The sequence below is a fragment of the Schistocerca nitens genome, chromosome 3, assembly GCF_023898315.1.
Source record: "Schistocerca nitens isolate TAMUIC-IGC-003100 chromosome 3, iqSchNite1.1, whole genome shotgun sequence".
NCBI lineage: Eukaryota > Metazoa > Arthropoda > Insecta > Orthoptera > Acrididae > Schistocerca > Schistocerca nitens.
The window spans coordinates 779377011-779397363 of NC_064616.1; the positions used below are offsets into that span (position 1 = coordinate 779377011).

The following is a 20353-nucleotide window of genomic DNA, read 5'->3' on the forward strand; positions in this document are numbered from 1 at the left end:
GGACAATTTGAAGGCCCCAACCAGCTGAAGTGGTACTTCTCCATATGGGGTGAAGCACACTGAAATCCCCAAGTAAGGGAAAATGGGATAGAGATGGCAACATAGTTTTTCACAGGGAGATTCTTGAATAAATGCTTCACAGAGTTCTTGCCTTGTCAGATTTGTATTCAATCTTGAGCTTTTGATGACTTACTCCCTTGTCATGATCAGGAGATTTCAGTAGTCTGTGTGGAACTTACATATATAGTTGCTGAATTATGTTATGTAAAAGTCATTAAGATTTTAAGTTAGCCATCTCTAAGAAACAAACACACATATCCAATCATCAGAAAGGTATAAGCCCATAGTATTCCTGCCTTTCTTTGGAGATACAACTAATTAAATAGGCAGAGCCCTAGGACACAGTAATCAATCATTTTAAAACCATCCAGGAACATTACAAACTTGCTGCGTTGAGTAAAAGACATCCTTGGTCACGGTGCTAGTGTAATTTACATAATACCTGTGAATGAGGTAGCAGTTACATTGATTAGTTGTACAAATGAGTCCATAAAACTGCTGAGAGCAACAATGCCACATCGAATATCAATATTTTGACGAATCTGCTGTTGCCAAACACAGTCCCGAAGTGTAAATATTATCCAATACTTCTGTTCATTGGGATTCTGTCATCACAGAATTCATTCAGATCATCATCTGTAACAAAAACTTTAATCGAGATTCTGGCTACACCCTTGGTGGTGAATAGAAGTTAGTGCTTGATGCTGCAGACAACAGAAAATTAGCTGAGCCATCCACCATCTAGTGAAATCAGCATTGCTAGCAATGTTCCTCAGACCTAAGACATCGATGTTACTCTCTTGTAGCATATGGAAGTTCCATGACTTTGTGACGTCTTTATGACATAATTAAGCCTACGACATATAAAAGCACTACACAGCCTACTGAAATCTACTGATGATTAACGAGGAAGTTGTTGCGAGTTCAAGACTGACAAATGTGGAGTGGCAAGAACTCTAAGAAGAATTTATTCAGTGGGAGAGTTGGTGGATTGAAGTAGGCATCACAAGCAAAGTAAGTGCCCTGCCTGAAAGTAAATAAACATTATGATAGGTGATTGCAGTGCTCTTTTGCAGGCACAACACTATTCCATCATGGTATTAAGGGGAATCCACCCATTGATGACCAAACCTATGTACAGATTTCTCTAGATGCACTCTCGCAGCCAGTACAGTTCGGAATGAATGCACGGTGACCTTTAAGTGTCAGAGAAAGGTCAACAGTGAAATGTGTTTCTTGGAGAGCAACACAGATCACAAAACAAGAGTAAATTAATTGTGGTTCTGGCAAGTGACGGTAATATCAACTGCATTTCCATTGGAGTTTCACATTGAGACTCTCCTGGTTAGGCCTGAAGAGGATGGGTCACACCGCAATATCACTATCTGTCACTGCTGGAGGTGAATCATCACCACCAAAAATCGGTTTGGGGTCCAACAGCTTGAATATGTGGTACCTTGGGGGTCCCAAAAGTAGCCTTTCCACAAGATTTCTTCTTTTTCTCTTTCACAGTTTTTTGCAGTCAAGATTCTTGTGAGGGTTTATCTGTGGGTGTAGGAATGGAAGAAGAGCAGGCAGCCTTGGAACCCAAAGTTGGGGGGCTCTTTCAACTTGTTGGGTTCCTGATCTGTGAATTTCTGGGAAGGGGGTTCTGGAAAAACAGCCCTGTCACCAGTATACACAAGATGATGATGATGATGATGCTTTTCCAGTCGGGTATGGGAGTGGTTCCCAAAGATGGGAGGGCCTACGGCCCCTGGATCAAGTTTACTTCTGTGCATCCCAAATGTCAATACTGAGGTACCATACTGCTGATGACCTAGCCAGAATACTGGTGAAAGTCGATATCACTGAGACTGGCCAAAATGATCACTTTTTTTTTTCCGAGATACAAAATATGAGAAGTCATATGTGACCTACAGTTCCTGGATTTTGGGCTGCTTGATTAGGGTAGCACACTTCGGAGATTGGAGAAAGTGGTCGTTTCCTCAACCGATATAGCACATGCTGAATTTTTGTGAAGTGGCCAGGACTAGCACTGCATCGGGGGTGGGAAATATGGCTCCACACTGCAGCAGTAACACGATTTTGGCCTCCTCTGGACGTGGACCCCTCAAAAGCAAGGATGAATTTGCCAACGTCAACCCCATCATCCCGGCAGGATTTGATGTATATGACATGCAAAGTGGAACCCTAATGTCTCCAACTGTCTACCTAGTTCTTCATCAATCTGTAGCACTAGATTTTGATGAAAAAATTAATCCATGTACCATGCTCAGGTTCTTATGGGGCGTACATCACCAAGTTATTTACAACAGTAAATGCCTGGGACTGAGTAGGTTTTGCCACTTCAACACTTTGGGGACCAAGCCCAAGTATTACTTGGGCCACAGTGCTGTGTTCAAAAGACTATGCCCAACTGTAGCTCAGGCCGTAATTTTCTCGAAGCATAAGCAACCTATCACTTGAAAACTGCACCCATTTAATATGAGACATCACTGTATCTGTCCTTTGACAGGTGCTACTTTTTGTTAATTTCTAGAATTAATTTGAAAGAAACACAAGTGTACATAAGAACTGCTGTTGCAACTAACTGAGCCAATGTGCATTCACATTGTCATAAGTTTCGTGCGTGTATTCATCAGGTTTTGCTGTTTGCTGTAATTATGCTGCAAATATGTCACATTTGTTGAGTAACCACGAAATTTTGGAAGCTCAGTAGGAATAATTAAATGATTTTGGGCTGTAGGGAGAAAATCTCAGTGGAAACAGACTGAAGAAGATTCATATTCAAGTAATCTGCATTCTGCTACAATTTTTCATCACTAGTATTGTTGCTACAGATACTGCTGCTGTGATTACAGTTCATTTTTGTTTTACTTGTCTTAATCTCCTCTTTTTTACAAATGACTCTCATGATGAAGCAGCATCCAACGTGGATTTCCAAGATTTGATTGGAAAAGAGGAAACCACTGGCAAAACAAACACGTAAGAAACAATCTGGTATTGGTCTGAATGCAATATATCTCTTTGCATGCCAGAAAACTACAGATTTTTTCATGCAAAAGCCAATTACTTGTGAAACTGCTCAATAACTCACCTCACACTTTTTTAATCATATACTTTTTACCATGATGACTCTAAAATTTTTAATACACCAAATAACTAAAATAAATATGAAAATAAACCTAGAAGTTTTGTCTTTTTTAGTGTGTATTGCCTTTTAAGACAACTCAAACACAAACATTCCAGTAACATTTTAAATGACAACATAAATGGCTTGTTTTCTGGGCCTGAATTTTTTATAAGTGCCTGGACCTTAAAGTGTTTATTAAGATGGAACCACTTCATAATTTACTACAGGAAGAGTGTTTACCAAATACATTTTCAGTATTCTCCACAAAGAATATTCACATAGTGGAAAGAAAGGCCCTTCTTTATCTGTTTGAGTATAAACCAGGAGTTGAGGGAGTCAGTGTCTGCAAGTTGCTTAGTTTTGTTTTCCTTCCATGGCATGGCCAAGGGCCATAACTATCTGCTCTGAATATTGGTCTGTCTGAAGAGACTGATGGTCACTGGCTGATAACTTTAGTAATTTCATAACATCAAATATATGCCATGCCAATGCTTACCCCAAACTAGGGTTCTCCTCATGGTGCTACACACATAGCAAAGGTCACCTAGCATGATATCCAGTGACCAGAATCCCAGACAGACAGGCACTACTCCTCAGCATGCATGGGGAGCTAACATCTTGGGCATCATAGTGTGATCCCTGCATGGTCATGGGGCTACCACCATATGGGTACCTAATAACCTGCCTCATGGATTGGTTACCATGCTGTTTAAAGAGTGACCATCCCCACACTGCCCAAGCAATCTGCAAAAATTTTGAAAAGGTGGAGGTCAAATTAATATTTGGGGACTAATTTAAATTAAGTAAAATATGTGGTGTAAAATAAAAGGAACTGGGCAGGAAAAGTCACAACTGACACCCTACGAATTAACTAGGTTTTCAGCTAGTAATCTGTACTAGAGAATAAATCTGAGAAGAAAATAGTCAGCATGTAGAATTGCAGCACAAAAACAGAGGAAGTACTGCAATGGCTTGAGGCCCAATGCTCACAACAAATGCATTCACAAAAGAGTTGAGAGTCCCATGGGGGAACGAGAGAGTGGTGTGATGATGGTGTACCATAAAGCATCACCCCCCCCCCCCAAATAGTTTACACTTTAACAACAGTAAAAGCAATCTTTTCTATATGGACACAAAAACTCTCATCCTCCGAGTAACACATCTGCACACTGGTGCAGAATACTGACGAACAGTGCTCATCAGAGATCAGATACTTCTTAACAGACACCTATTCATGTATAACAACTTTTGTCTTTCCATTCAACATCAATCTCATTATAATATCTCCGTGGAATTTTAAGTTAAGATTTCCCAAGAAGCCAGAACCTGTGTCCCACTGCCTTTGATGAACTTTGGCATATTAGTGGTGGGGGGGACTCAATAGCAACTACTGTGAAAGAATATAAATCACTACACTTTTGTCTAAAAAAATTAAGATTAAAAGTCATGAAGCACAATTTGTTTTCAACTACTTAGTATCATTAGAAAACTGAAGGAACAAAAAAAAAAAAAAAAAAAAAAAAAAAAAAAAATCAGGAAATTTTATTTACACATATCAAGTCCACAAACTAATAGTTTCCAAGAAGTAGTGATTGTGATTCATTAATATGTGCATAATGGGGCAAATACTTGCCAACTGGGCTGGTGAACAAATGATAAACAGCCTGCATTTATATCACAGTGTGTGTGGGTTCAAATTACAGTTCTTGCAAGAGAGTTCACTTTTTCAGCAGAGAATGAAAGTTGTCCTAAAGTTATATAGTTAGTTTAAATTAATCAAATTTTACTGTGAAAAAGGGAAAAATACCGATGAGTGGGCATTGCCAATTTTATTGACATTCTGAATGCCATCAGTGTGCGAGTAGAACACACATTAAGTGCAACGGATAGTCTACTGGCGTATATTGTATCTGTATCTATCACTGTGTAGATGTTGCACTGTTGCCAACACACATTACAGTGTTCAAATTATCACCATATTTCATTTTAATTCACAGATATATAAAATCCTTTAACTTACAGACATTAGAGTAGTATAAACTTACAAATGATTTCTACATCTGTATAAATTATCATCAATTACCATTTCTCTGGTAAATCAATTTGTTGATCACTTTAAATGTGAACTATGCTCATAGAAAAAATATATGACTGTAGGTACAATTGAGGCCCCCACGCAAATTTGTAATACACATAAAATTAACACACTGGAAATGTATCTATGCATTTACACTAAGCAGGCAAAGTATACCAGTTGCCAAACAAGTGCAATATCTATTCAAGAGCATTGCTCACAGCTGCTCATAAAGCTGCAATCACCAAACTGCACAGAAACTGGACAACAGAAGATTTGAGGCAAAGAATGTAGTCTGACAAATTTACAATTTCACCTCTTTTCAAATCATGTGAGATGCTGAGTGCACTAACAGCCCAATGTGGCTTTTAAGCCACAGTGTATGTGGGGTGTAGTTCAGGTGGTTATTGTGACTAAGGCCCACTCTTTCAGGTGACTATGAACATGAAGTAGGATGTTTATTTAAATGTTGCCCTTTTTCCTACATCTTCATGATGAGTATGCTGTGGATACTTCTGTCTTCCAAGATGACAACAACTGTGTTCACAGAGCTACATGCACACATTCCTAGTTCTACAAACTCTCAGGTAACCTATCATAGCTCGTCTGGCATACTAAATCATCCAATCTTAATGCTACAGAAAACATCTGAACAAACTGGTTTGTCTTTCCTTCATCCAAACTTAATGCTATAGAAAACATCTGAACAAACTGGTGGAGTCTTTTCTTCACTGACTTGTACCCATTATCAAGGCTAGAGATGGTGTTACATGGTATTAGCTTGATGTCTTCTGGGAGTGACAAATTTTCTGTCTGTGCATCATTACATAAAAATCTGAGGTGTATGTTGTCCATGCTAGTTACACTGCCCCAGCATTGCAGAGAAGAATGCAAAGCAACTAACACAACAAAATTTTGGTTCTCAAGTGACTGCAGATATCAATACATTGTCATCGCCAAATAAGTGTTATACTTACATAAAAATATCCCTTCTCTTTCACGTAAGCCAAGAGAGCAGAACTTGTCAAAAGTGTCCGTTCTGCTTGTCCATATAGCGACAGGCACGCATATTCTTCAGATTTCTCTTGAATGAGTGGAGCAACAATCTTAAATAAACTGGTAGCTGCGTGCAGCTTATCCCTCGGCACACAGTTTCTCTAGAAAACAAGAGGAACCAAGTTAACACAATGCGAAAAGTAATTCAAATTTGATTCATAAATACTCTTAAAAATAGCAAACTGTATTTTTTCTCAATTTTTCTAATGAGAACATGGTAAATTATTACAAACTGAAGTTCTCTTACTTGACAGTCAGGGTATTCAGCCAGTGTGCAGTATTTGTGGTTATCTGACAAGTCACATGCCTTAAAAATTTTATACATATAATATACCCTTTTTTGTTAAACTTCTTGTTTGTGTGTGTGTGTGTGTGTGTGTGTGTGTGTATTTCTTAGACTGCAAAAGGACACCAAGCAACTTCTTTCATTCTGTGATAAATACACAACAAGCACAGATTGGCACAGACTGGAAAGTGTAATATTTGAGCAACTCAAAGCCACAAACTTATCAAAAGTCCAGTGTACATGTACTACATTTATGCTGCTGCCTAGAAATATTAGAAGCAGTGGTAGCTGATTTGATTTGTGCATGCTCAGGCTTGGTGGCTGATTTGAATAGCACATGTGCAAAGTCAGAGTGCACGCAATTCAGATCAACTGCTGTTGCATCTAGCTTTACAAGGTGGCAGCAGAAATAAATTACAGGTCCACAGAACTTGTAGTGTTAATGACCCTTGAGTTCTTCCATCATATATCCAATAAGACGAAATAGTGCTCATGCAAATACTATAATGATGACTATGCAAATACTATAATGAAGACTACGGGAGTAACTTCACCACCTGAAAATGTAAATAGTATTTTCTTGAAAAGTGATAACTGGTCCTGTGCAAATGGACTGTCACTGAATTTAAATACGACACAATAAGCGCTGTTCAGTTCTGTACAACGTGTGAACATACCATTAAAAATAATTAACAAGTGCAAATCTCTGAATGAAACAGAATATTATAAATTATTAGGGGTTTATATTGATAAGAAACTGAACTGGAAGCAACAAGTTACAAATAATCTTAAATGTCTAAGGTCTGCAACATTTGCGTTATGGATAATACCACATTTTGGAGATGAATATGCCAAGAAGTTGAATTATGTTTCCATTTTCATTCAATAATGTCTTATGGCATCATATTCTGGAGTAACTTGTCACTGAGGGAAAAAGTGTTTTTTTGCAAAGAAGCAGGTAATAAGTGTAATATGTGGTCCCATTATAGAATATCTCTTACACAGCTATTTAAACACTTGGTCATACTGGCAGCAACCTCACAGTATGTTTATTGCCTTATGAAATTTGTTGACAACAATAAATCAGTTTGACGACGTTCACAAATATAACACCAGAAACAGAAATGAGTCACTACAAATTAAAATGGAGTTAAGGTAGCCTGTTTAATAAGACATAGGGCTGTGTTAATGGCCATCAGCTCCACTGTAAAAACACTAAATGTCCCCAGCAACAAATATTGTTCCTGACTGACAGATGATGTAAAAGTACATCCCGTCCTACTCTGGTTTTAGAGTTGTCAGTGTGATTGACCATAGCCTCCTGATACTCCTGAAGAACTAAGAGAAACAGGTGCCAAAAGGTCATGAGGACAACAAACTTTAGATCCTTGTAATAGATTACTCCTGATAGGTGGTCTGGGTACTAAACCAAGGAACGACGTCTGGGAAATACGGGGAGCACATTCTAAGGAGGTTAAGTGGAGGTCTTGGCAGAGGGCCTCAAGGCACTTTCAAACTGGTAATATTGGTAATACCACCAAATGGTGGATGGCAGGAGGTCAATGCCCTTGAATGCAAAAAGAATTTGGTAAGTTAGATAATTAGGAAACTGTCAGCTGGTGACTGCATATACGAGCACAAGTTGGTGCTGAAGAGGGAAGAAACCTGATTTGGCAAGAAGACTGTCTACAGGACTAGTCCAGAAGACACCAGGTGGCCAATCTTACTCCACAATGACTGACTGGATCTAACAACCTCAAAGCAGAAAGTGCTGCTGAGCTGCAAACCTGGCAATGCAACTACAGCCCAATCAGGATGAGACCAGGGCCCAAGTAAGTACAGAGGAGAGTAGCACAATACACACCTGAAGGCAGCAGAAAGCAATAAGCTTTTATATGCTGTCAGCCTTTTGTTAGCACACCAGATGTCACATCAGCATGGCCTCACTAAGTATGATGTTTCCAATATTGTCAAGAACTAAGATACTGAATCAGAAACTTCTTGATCAGATTCAGATGGTGATTTTCTGCCAAATACCAAGACAATGAAGACAGGCAGAGAAGGAGTTTCTGTCATTAAATGTCCCTCCATTTCAGTTTTCATCCATTACCTCAGGAATCAACTGGCACAACAGTGAAGTTGGCTGCTACAGATTGGAACAAAATGATAGGTCTTTAATGTGCCATCACCTGGAAGACGGGCTGCTTTGAATGTCCTTAAGAAGAGAGAAGTGCCCACTGCATATGCTTGCCATTGAGTGGATGACTTCATCATCAGTGCCTTCTGACTTATTTCAGACATTCTGTGCTGTGTATTAAAAAACACTCAGAATGAAATGCAAGACGCCATGTGGACCATGTTGTTGCAGGAACTGGAAGTAATATACTGCTATAACACACTTCATAGGTGTTTTGTGGTGAAGGTGTGGACGGCTACAGGCATCAAAGAACATTTGCAATGCCTTCCTGTACCTTGGTAAGGACAACCAACCTGACAACTAGCCACTGGGAGGATATGTCGTTCTTCACCACAGGCGCAATTAGTAAATTGTGAATAGAACATGACAACAGACAACTTCTTCACATTCCTTCATCAAATAAGAAATTTCAAAGAAAGAAAACGTTGTTTGTGGGAACAATGATCAACAAACTGCCGACAAATTCACAACCACATGATGAAGAACAGTTCTGACTTACGCTCCTCCATCTTTATGGAAGAGACTGATAAGCCATAATGACCCTGACAGTGTAAAAAGGGAACGGGAAGGTGTCTACTGTCAGCACACTACATTCTAAAGTACAAGTGAGTGAAGAGGAAAGGAAGAAAATGTTATCTTCTGTAACACCACAAAGTACGATGTGGACGTCATTGATCAAATGACTCATAAATACTCAACTGTTGCTTACAGAAGACAGCAGTTGCATGCATGTATCACTTACAACCAAATAATCAGAAGCAGAAGTCACTCCTTCTTCAACTGGTAAATGAATTCACAAGCGGGAAACAACAAAGAGCAGGACAACAGCAGCAAAGCCAATCAAAGAAGTAACTGTATGACTGGAAAAATGAAATATGCAAAACAAGAGTCTAATTGGAATGTCACAAGGTAACAAAACCAATTATGTCTGTGAGAAACGTGAAACAATTGTCTGAGAAAAATATGAATAAAAATTAGTAAGTTTGAGTCAATGTTTATAAATAAAAACATTAAATAAATGAAGAAATGTCTGGAACTTTAGAAACAGATCACATGGGTTGGCATGCAATGTTTTGCATCCAACACAGTAATCTAAAAGTGTTAGAATGTGGAGTTACAGCTTTGTTTGAAATGTGTACATAACAGACAAATGACTGGAAAAATATAGGTCTTACTTTGACCATGCTGTGGATTTTCAATGTATGACCCCTTCCCATTCTTCTAGGGGTATCACAATTGTCACCGTTGCAGTGCTCCACGTGCTCTACCACCTAACAGACAGTTACCTCCTGCCCCAGCCTTCGTAGGTGGAGAAGGCCATCAAGGATGTTATGGACTACTTTACCTGTTAGGTACAAGTGTTGTAAAGAGTTGAGGGCACTCAGGAGTCTGAACAGATGAGGAATAAAGCAGTCACAACACATATAATCTCTTCTGTTGCCCCCAAGAATGCACAAAATTCAGCATAAAACACAGTGAATTCTTGAGGTAACAAGATCTTGATAACAAGAGCAGGGAAAGAACAGAGTGGCAAATTGTGTCCCTCTGTTTGTAACCATCTATGAAAGCAGCTACACAGTGTGGTTCTCATTTAAAATGACATAAAATACTGCATTAAAAAAAGATGCAGGAGTACAGGTTCTCTTGTACCACACTAAATCTAAAATGACTCTGAGCCTATGCAGTACGCAGAGTCATTATACCTACGGGCTCCAGGAGTACCATGGACCAACTCGTTTGCACTCCAGGGCATACCTCTGGTACGTAATTCATGCACTGTAATATTATTTCTGAGAAGATCCGAAGATGACAACTAAATACTGTTGAAACTGGTCATTGAGTAAACTAAAATATAATCGTGGCTGCAAAAAATATTATTTATCACCAAATATCAACTGTGTCCAGAAACATGTTCAGCTTACATAACTTATTCAATAAAAAATGGATCACAGCTTTTGTATTATGTTTTGTTATAAGAACAGAAAAATTACAGTAATGTTTTATAAATGTTAAATATTGCTGTTTGTGAGTCCAGCTATGAGTAAACTAATGCTTTTTGAATGGCATTAGCATCCTGAAGAAGTTCATGAAGATGATGAGCACCTTGGACTCCCCATGAAGTATCATGATTTCCTGTCAATTTAGGAGACAATCTGGACAGTTTGGAGATGCTGCTGTCATTTTATGATCCAGTAAAGTCATCAGAAGATCAAAACCATCAGCAAAACAATTTAGACGAGATACCTGCATGGTGCAAAAAGTGGCAACTGATTTTAAACAACAGAAAGTGTGAGGTCGCAAGCATGAGTTTAAATTAAATGTGTACATAACAGACAGATGACTGGAAAAATATAGGTCTTACTTTGACCATGCTGTGGATTTTCAATGTATGACCCCTTCCCATTCTTCTAGGGGTATCACAAATTTTGGTTACACAATAAACAATAAACCACACAAATCTAAAGGCTGGCAATTAAACTAAATAGTGGGAATTACAACTGCAGCATTCTCTGGAACATTGACTTAACTGAAATCCAAATCAGTCAGTAGTTCTTACAGATTACACTATCCCATCACGTATTCTGAAATCATAATATTTCACGAATATTTGACTGAAATTTAGTCCATGTTCCAGAGTTTAAAATGAATAAAAAACCTATCTAAAACGTATAATTCTCTGTAATCTCAATACATTTCAGTTATGTCATTGTTCCACAGAATACGTCAATTACAATCAACTTACATTGGAACTATTACACAGATCGTGTTGAGGGGAAAGAGAACCAAGGACCGTGTTTTATTAGAAGATGCAACAGGTCTACTGAAGAGACTGCCTAGTACACTACATTTCTCAACCTAGGTAGGGAGAGTTGATCATAGTAATAAAATAAGAAAAATCAGAACCCCCCATGGAAAGATTTAAATGTTCAGTTTTCCTGTGTGTGTTCCAGAGTGGAACAGTAGAGAAAGACTCTGAAGGTGGTTCTGCCAGGCACTTAAGTGCAAACTGCAGAGTATTCATCTACATGACGAGAAACGTTGGGATATGGATGTATACTGAAGGGCACATCCTTGCTGCAATGATGTCAGTGGAGAATTTCAATAAAGGTAAAACTAAGGAGTGCTTCAGGGTCCAAATGAGCATAAAGGCACTCTCTCTGAGCCCACCTTGTAAGCCGATGTCAAACAGTGTCATTACATAATGATTATGAATGTGCTTTTAAAGGGACTCAACCTTTTTGTTTTTAGTCTATTCTCTTGGACAACCATTCAAAACTAAAATATTGTGTAAGAGATTGTTTAAAGTAGCTTCTTGGAAAATTACAGTTGTTTGTCCGACTGGAGCTCAAATCTAAGACCTTTGTCTTTCACGGGCAAGTGCTCTACCAATTGAGCAATCCCAGCACAACTCACCTGTCCTCACAGTTTTACCTCCACCAATATCTTGTCTCCTACCTTCCAAACTTCACAGACATTTTTCTGTACACCTTGCCGGACTAGCATTCCTGGATACCTTTTTTCCAGAATGTTAGTCACACAAAGTGTGCAATAGAATTTCGGTGAAGTATGGAAGATAGGGGATGTGGCACTGGCAGAAGTAAAACTATGGGGATGGATCATGAATTGTGCTTGGATAGCTCAGCTGGTAGACCACTTGCCATAACAAGGCAAAGATCCCATGTTCAAATCCAAGCCTGGTGAACAATTTTACTCTGCCAAGAAGTTTCAGATCAATGCAAACATGGCTGCAGGGTCAGAACTCATTCTAGATAGTTTCAAGTAGTTGTGAGTGTTAGAGAAAAACTGTGTGACATGGTGTTAATGGTATATTTATTAAATATATCATTAAAAGATGTTGCTAACACACAAAAAGTAGGCATATCAAAGAAAGGAAGAGCTTGGCTGTAGGCCCTGTTCATTACACAAGCCTTGTCGGAAGGTGTGCTCTCCACTCCTCCCCCATTGCATTGGTAATAATTTTGTCTCTTCTGTCAGGTCAGCGAAAGAGTCATTTTCATGGTATGAGATTAAATCTTGTTATACAATCCACTTTCTTAGAGGAGGTTTAACACTCTGATTGTACTTTTTGTGTTATCAGCCAGAAACTTTTCTAGAGACTGATCAATCTGTAGTTTATTGTGTACACTCTTTGACATAAAAACTTCCAAGGGCTGGACACCGCAGATTCTAAGTCGGCACAGATCGCAATAAGTGACAAATAAACTGACCACGTTGATAATTCGCTAAGTCCAGCTGTCTGCACAGTCTGGCAACACTGTAGACTATGGTAGTTCCTGGAGGAAGCCTTGTTGTCTGTTCAAGTTGCTACGCTATATTTACGCCCATGGTCTAGCAGTAAACAGCGTGCCATCTGAATGCAACATCTCGCACTTTGAAACATCTTGTTGCCTAAATTTTTATAGTGCCTTTCATCTGAATACTGGAGTAATGGTAGCACAGCTATAATGTATTTCACTTTCTGACACACCAGTAGTAACAGTTATGTCCAATAACGTTTTCTGCGCAAGATTTCTTGGCATACTGTCTTCTTATGAATGTTGAATGCATCAGAGCTCCCCAGGGCCCATGTGCCACCTACCAGCAGCGGCTGCCTCAGCAGTACTGTGCTGCCTCGCACTTTGCAGACAGCGTCAGCTACCACTCATCACCCTGGATAGTATAAATTGCTTTACTGTTGTTGAGTGGTACTATACAAAAAATGTCTACAATTTGCATTTCACGCTTGATAGCAATGGAGACAGACAACCTGTTTTTATATGATGATTACTGAATTACACTAATAAGCAAGACAGGAGTATGGTTGAAAATTAATTTTATAGTTTGTGATCCAATCTGTCTACCTTACTACATTGTTTATTGTTATTCTCAATGCTTTATATCTCATTTATTTCCCTATTAGAAACAATTCTTCATGCAATTTTTTCGCCAGAAATGTTTGTTTTCGTAAAGCCTCAGTCAGCAACTGCAATTAATTGCACGAATAACCTGCAGTGCATGCACGCACGCACGCAGCAACACTTTACGTTCGACCGATTATGACTTGGCTGCTGCTTAAGGGGAGTTGGAACGCCCTATCCCGACAAAGTTAAATTTAGTGACTTGGCTTCCCTGCATTTCGGGAACTACTGTAGACACTGACATGAAACTTTTACAGGACATTAAACTGTATGTTCTGAGTCTACTCAACTACAATAATTGCATTTCCGCCACTGCTTTCGGAAATACAATTTTTTAACTACACGGTTAAAATTTTGTGTACTTTTTTGCATGTTACCCTAGATAATTTTAGTTATACATAACATTATGTTCTTCTTTTAGTTCAGTAGACTCAGGATATATATGTTATTACTCCCTGAAAAGTTGAATACTCTACTCGAAGTGGTTTCTGAGATTTGGGGAAAATGCAACAGAAAATGTAAATTTTTATAAACGGCTTCTTAAGTTTCAGAACACTGTAACTCACTTAATATAAGCTTATTTTTTTATTTTTAGTCACTCAGAAGCACCCTGCACCATACTGTGTATCATTCTCTTGATCTTTTTCCAAGGTTTTTCTTCTTTTCTTCTTTCTGGACGTCTTAGTGGCCAACTGTACTGCGTACTCTGCTTTATCAATGGGAACCTTGTCCATCTGTTTATGTTCTCTGATGCAGTTTGCTCGAGGATTAATTCCTATATTCTGTAGCACTTTCACCCTACCAGTGTTGCCATCATTAAAAGCAATAACAGCATTACTGACCCCCACTTTAGTGTCTTCATTCCAACAAAAACATTTTTTGGTAAGCGAGTTCATTTAAGATAATTGAATGACTCATTGGGATTTTCAGTCTGACCATGCAGACACTGCTTCAGTAATTCAGGATTTGCCAGGTCTCTGTAAATAGGTTTTATGATATCCATGACTGCTGCTGGGATGGACTGTTTATGGCTGTATGAACTGTTTGAGTACTGGGCATTGTGGTAATTGCACCATGAATCAGTCCAGGAGGGCAAAGGCGGTGTACTGGTTTTTCATCAGTTGACAATCTGTGGAAGAAGGTTTCCCATACTAACTGCTTCATTTTCAACCAATCCTCAGTAGGCCCTATTATTTCTAATGGCCATCCCATAATATTGCTGTGGTTCATCGTTTTGACTGTCAGTCTGCCTCTTATGGTTTTACCATTAGAAAGTTTTGTCTCTCAAACTTTGTTTCAACTTCCTCAACCTGGTGCCCATCCTCTTCTGAACATGACCAACACATTCCAGTTTTGTGATAATCTTCTCACCATAAGGCTGAGTGGCTACTACACTGTTATATGCTTTTGAGTCTCCATCACCTAAAAACTTAGTGTAACATATTCCGCTTTCGTTCACAGACCGACTAAAAATTTCAATAGAGGCCTCCATACCATCACCTGTTCCTTCATAATTTCTGTCACAGATATGCCCTTCTTCATTCCCTGATTTACATTTATAACAATGTTTGGTTAAAATCTGGAAATCTTTTACCTTTCCAGCATCCACAGTCCACACTGGTCACTGCAGCAACAGAATTCTTAGAACTTTAGCCGCACTTCTGCCAAGCACCACCAAAAGCTACTGGTATGTGAGTCATACCATCATTTATTTCAACAGCTTTGTTTGCAGCACCCTTCACTTTCACATGCAACAGATTCCACAGCAGTTCCAATAAATCCTGCATACTTGTTGATTTTACAAGGTGGGCATTGCATATTCATCACAGCACACATTGTTTCTGCTACAGTGTGTCCTTTGCCAATAGCTCTCAATCCACAAAGCCACATAACATTTACTTCAGATTAATTATCTTTACTTTTATCAGAATTCCAAAATGAATGATTATATTTACAACTGGCACAATTAATGATAAGTTTCCTGGCTAGTCCATTTCATACCTCACTGCCTTCATGTAAACTAACTGGCCCTCCACATACTTTAAAACACACACATTCACCTAACACCCTTGTTAGGATGTGTAAATCTATCAGAATATAACCTAGCCTACCACATACATCACTTTCGTTTTGAGAAAACTGTGTATCTCAACGTTTTATTTTAACCTTCAAAGCACTAATGGGTGTTTCTCTAGATACTGACACCCACGTTCCTTAAAAACACTTCGTTTTGGCGTCATACTTTACTTTTTGAGAGATTTACCAATCTCTTCTTCACTTTTCCTTGGAAAAACGTTAGCACTTCGACATACAACGCGTTTTTATACGAGGGTAAGTCAATTATCCGCAAATTAGTTATATTTTTGTTTATTTTGGTGGTACTGTCATTCTACGTTGATGATGCATGCTTTGTTTATTTGTTGTTATATCTTTGCAATTTTCAAGTTACTAGGTTAGTTTCGTTATCGCTGCTGTACTGTTAATCTGGGCTGCTCCGTTGTCTATTTGCACCAAAGAAGAGCAATGTTCAGTGACCTGGGTTTTTTTTTGTCGGAAGTTGCATCAGGGGCCGAAATTCATCGGAGACTTTCAGTACAATACTGGAACAGTGTTTTGCCACAATGGAGTGTCTACGAATAGATTGAAAAATTCCGAAATGGTCGCACAAGTGTTACGCATGATGAAGGAGCCGGATGACCGTTTACCGCCACAAACGAAGAAACTATTGAGCGTTCACGTGAAATGATTCTCTTAGACAGGCGATTAACTATTGACGAAGTGGCACATCCTCTGCAAATTAGTCACGGTTCCACCTACGTAATCATCCACAACAGACTTGGGTTTCATAAAGTTTGTGCAAGATGGGTCCCAAAACAATTCACACAGTGGCATAAACAAATCTGGATATCTACAAAAACATTTGGATCGCTATGGTAATGAAGAAGACGACTTCTTAGACAGGATCATTACTGGTGACGAAACATGGATCCATCATTACGAGCCAGAGAGTAAACGGTAGAGTATGGAATGGGAACATCCAAATTCGCCGTGCAAGAAAAAGTTCAAGACCCAACCATCCGCAGGAAAACTGATGCTTATGATTTTTTTGGGACGCACAAGGTCCAGTACTGGGACATTATGGGGAAAGGGGCACAACAATAAACAGTGTACGTTACAGTGAGATGCTTACTTCCAGCCTAAGCCTGCAATTCAAAGCAAACGCCGAGGACTGCTGTTGCACGACAATGCCCGTCCGCATACTGCTGCCCACACTGCTGAAACACTCCAGAAACTCAAATTTGAAGTACTGGATCATCCTCCGTATAGTCCGGAGCTTGCCCCTTCTGACTATCACTTGTTTGATCCACTCAAACAGGCATTAAGGGGCCCCTTGATTTGTCTCGGACGAAGTAGTGCAAGAAGCGGTGCATTCCAGGCTCGCAGCTTAACCAAGAACCTTCTTTTATGAGGGCATCAGGAAGCTTGTACAACGATGGACCAAGTGCGTTGAAACGCAAGGAGACTATGTCAAAAAATGATATTCTTGTAAGTTTCCTATTTGATTACAATAAATTTTTATAACTACTTTGCGGTTAATAATTGACTTAGCCTCCTAGAATTAAACAATAGGATTCTGTTTTTGACAGTGCTACCAATACAAACATGTAATTTAACATAATGAGATTTTCACTCTGCAGCAGAGTGTGCGCTGATATGAAACTTCCTGGCAGATTAAAACTGTGTGCCGGATCGAGACTCGAACTCGGGACCTTTGCCTTTCGCGAGCAAGTGCTCTACCAACTCAGCTACCCAAGCACAACTCACGCCCCATCCTTGCAGTTGTACTTCTGCCAGTACCTCGTCTCCAACCTTCCAAACTTTACAGAAACTCTACTGCAAAAGGCAAAGGTCCCAATTTCGAGTCTCGGTCTGCCAGGAAGTTTCATATCAGCGCACACTCCACTGCAGAGTGAAAATCTCATTGTGTAAAGTTTGGAAGGTCGCAGTTCCGCCACTCATTTCTTTGGGAAAAAGGCTGGCGGGTAATTTGAAGAGCTCAAAATCTCAGCAAAGTGTTGACCCAATGAGTTAGAAATTGCGGCTGGGTCCACTAAGGTATCATACGCGACAGTGAGACCAGAGATTGGAGAGAAACTAGACGTGCCGGATAACAGTCAAATTTGACGCCAAATTACAGATGAGAGAGTGAAGCTGTTAAAGGAGCTGGTAAAGAAGTCCCAGCTTGCCTTCTTGCTATCACAGATGATGCGATGGCATCGCGCACGTAACTGCTTATAGTGGATGCAGTTGATCAATGAAGGAGAATGTCGGAAAGTGCGAAGAACACACCTCCACTCGCGTATTGCGTCACGGCATGCCTCGTTCCACCAAGGAACAGGGGGCGCCGGGGCAAAGGGGAGGTACAAGGTATTGAACGTCCCACGGCTGTAAGAATAACTACTGTAACATGAGTGACGTGATCGTCGATGGTAGAAAACTGACTGTCACTGAATGTCGCTAGAGAGGAGAAAAGTGTCCAATCGGCTTGGAAATACTTCCAGCATCTGGGGCACATAGATAGTGGGTGTGGCTGTAATAGAAGGACACATGGAAAATGGTCACTCGAGTGCGTATCAGCAACAGCGAATCATTCAAAGCGCAGAGCTAGCTGAACAGTACTGACCAAAATGTACAAATGAGAGAAGTTTGACGTGGAAGCAGACAAAAATGTAGGTTCCCCAGTGTTGAGGTAAACAAGATCCTCTTGATGGAAGAGGTCAACAATCAATAGAGTGCCTCGCGGACAGGAATGCGGAGATCCCCAAAGCGGGTGGTGGGCAACGTAGTCCCCAACCAGCAAATAGGGGGGCGGGAGCTGACCAAGGAGATAAAGGAGATCGGCTCTTGTCATTGTTGTGGACTATGGAATGTATACAGTACAAAGAGAGAAAGTGCATCCAGAAAGGGAAGACCGACAGCAACAGCTCGGAAGGAACTGTTTACGGGGATTGGGTGATAATGGACAGTATCTTGGAGAAGAATCGTAAGTCCCCCGTGTGCCAGAGGGCCATCAACTGAGGGGAGATCAAACCGGACTGATTGGAAATGAGGGAAAACAAAGCGATCATGGGGACGTAGCTTTGTTTCCTGAAGTCAGAAGATGACTGGGAGTAGGATCGTAAGAGGATCGACAAGTCATCCCGATTGGCTCGAATTCCGCAGATATTCCAATGGATAATTGACATAGGGTGGACAGAAAAGGGAAAAATCTCACCACAGTTGACATCAACTCAACGACCGTGGGGAGCCGGCGACCGACGGCGTAGAACAGCATTCAGCCAAAGGCAGAAGATCCTGATCCACAGGGTGTTCGGGGGCAGCTCCTGCCTCCAGCGATCGGACAGTTGAGCGGCCGCCAGTGGTGCGTCTCAGCGAGACAGAAGACAGTAAAGGGCAGTTACCGCTGGGTGGCACTATAGATGAGACACGGCATGGCGCGGAAGGAGAGGAACTGTGTCTCTTATGAGCTTTCTTGGAAGCAGGATGTTTTCATGAGGGGGGAATCGATGGTTGTGACGTTGGGGTACGTAAAAAATCATCGCGAGTAGGTTTGGAAGTCTGGGCATCCAATTTTGGGGCCCGTGACTTAGGAGGAGCTGATGAAGGGTGAGCCGTAGAGTGAGCAGGTGAGAGTGGGAAGGTTGAATGGGTGATCTTTGGGGTGGCTGATCTGATGACCGTGGCACTAAAGGTGAGATTACAAGTCTGTGTGGCTACCTCCTTAGTAGGTCGAGGAGATGCAAGGACAGTGCTATATTTACCCGCTGTCAGTACAGTGGGCTTTATACTGGCGAAAACTTCCGAACAGCAAATGTAGACAGCTTTTCCTTCACTCGGATTTCCTGAATAATTCGTTCATCTTTGAAAATAGGGCAATCTCGAGAGGAAGCAGCGTGGTCACCCTTACAGTTGATGCAACGAGGGGATGGAAGTGGACAATCACCCTCACGGGCATCCCTGCCACATGTAACGCATTTGGCTGGATCGGAACACGACTGGCTGGTATGATAAAACTGCTGACACCTGGGATGTAAGGGTGAACTGAAATGATCTCATATCCGGCTTTAATGTTCAACGGAAGTTGAACTCTGTCAAACATCGAGAAGAGAGTACGGGTCAGTAACAAGTCCTTGTCAACCCTTTTAAATGACTTGATGTACAGCCATTACACCCTGGTCAGACAAGTAGTTTTGAATGTCCTCGTTGGACAATCCGTCGAATTAATGTGTATAAACCACCCCGCGTGATGAATATGAAGTGTGGTGCGCTTCCACCCAGACAGGGAAAGTGTGTAACAGTGTAGTTTGTAGCAATTTTTGTGCCTGGAGGACACTGACTGTTTCTAACAATAAGTTACCATTTCATAATCGGGAACAAGACTTTACAGGACCTGCAATGGCATTGACACCTTTCTGAATAATGAAGGGGTTGACTGTGGAGAAGTCTTTACCTTCTTCAGAATGAGAAACAATGAGGAACTTTGGCACTGAGGGAAGAATTGTCCGTGGCTGTGACTCATTTTGCTTTAGCTTGTGGGCAGAATTTGTAGACATAGAAGAAACCA

At 40.4% G+C, this 20353-nt stretch overlaps 1 protein-coding gene across 6 annotated transcripts in view; it reads right to left on the reverse strand.

The window, feature by feature from the left end:
* LOC126248788 (inner nuclear membrane protein Man1) overlaps positions 1 to 20353 on the reverse strand; it is a 374228-nt gene that overhangs the window by 148242 nt on the left and 205633 nt on the right. For all 6 annotated transcript variants that reach the window (XR_007545538.1, XR_007545537.1, XM_049950169.1 and 3 more), the window contains exon 5: positions 6248 to 6427. Coding sequence is in view for 4 of the 6 variants with exons in the window: in XM_049950169.1 (XP_049806126.1) it covers positions 6248 to 6427 (180 nt within the window). In the remaining 2 variants the exon portion in view is untranslated. The remainder of the gene's footprint in view (positions 1 to 6247; positions 6428 to 20353) is intronic.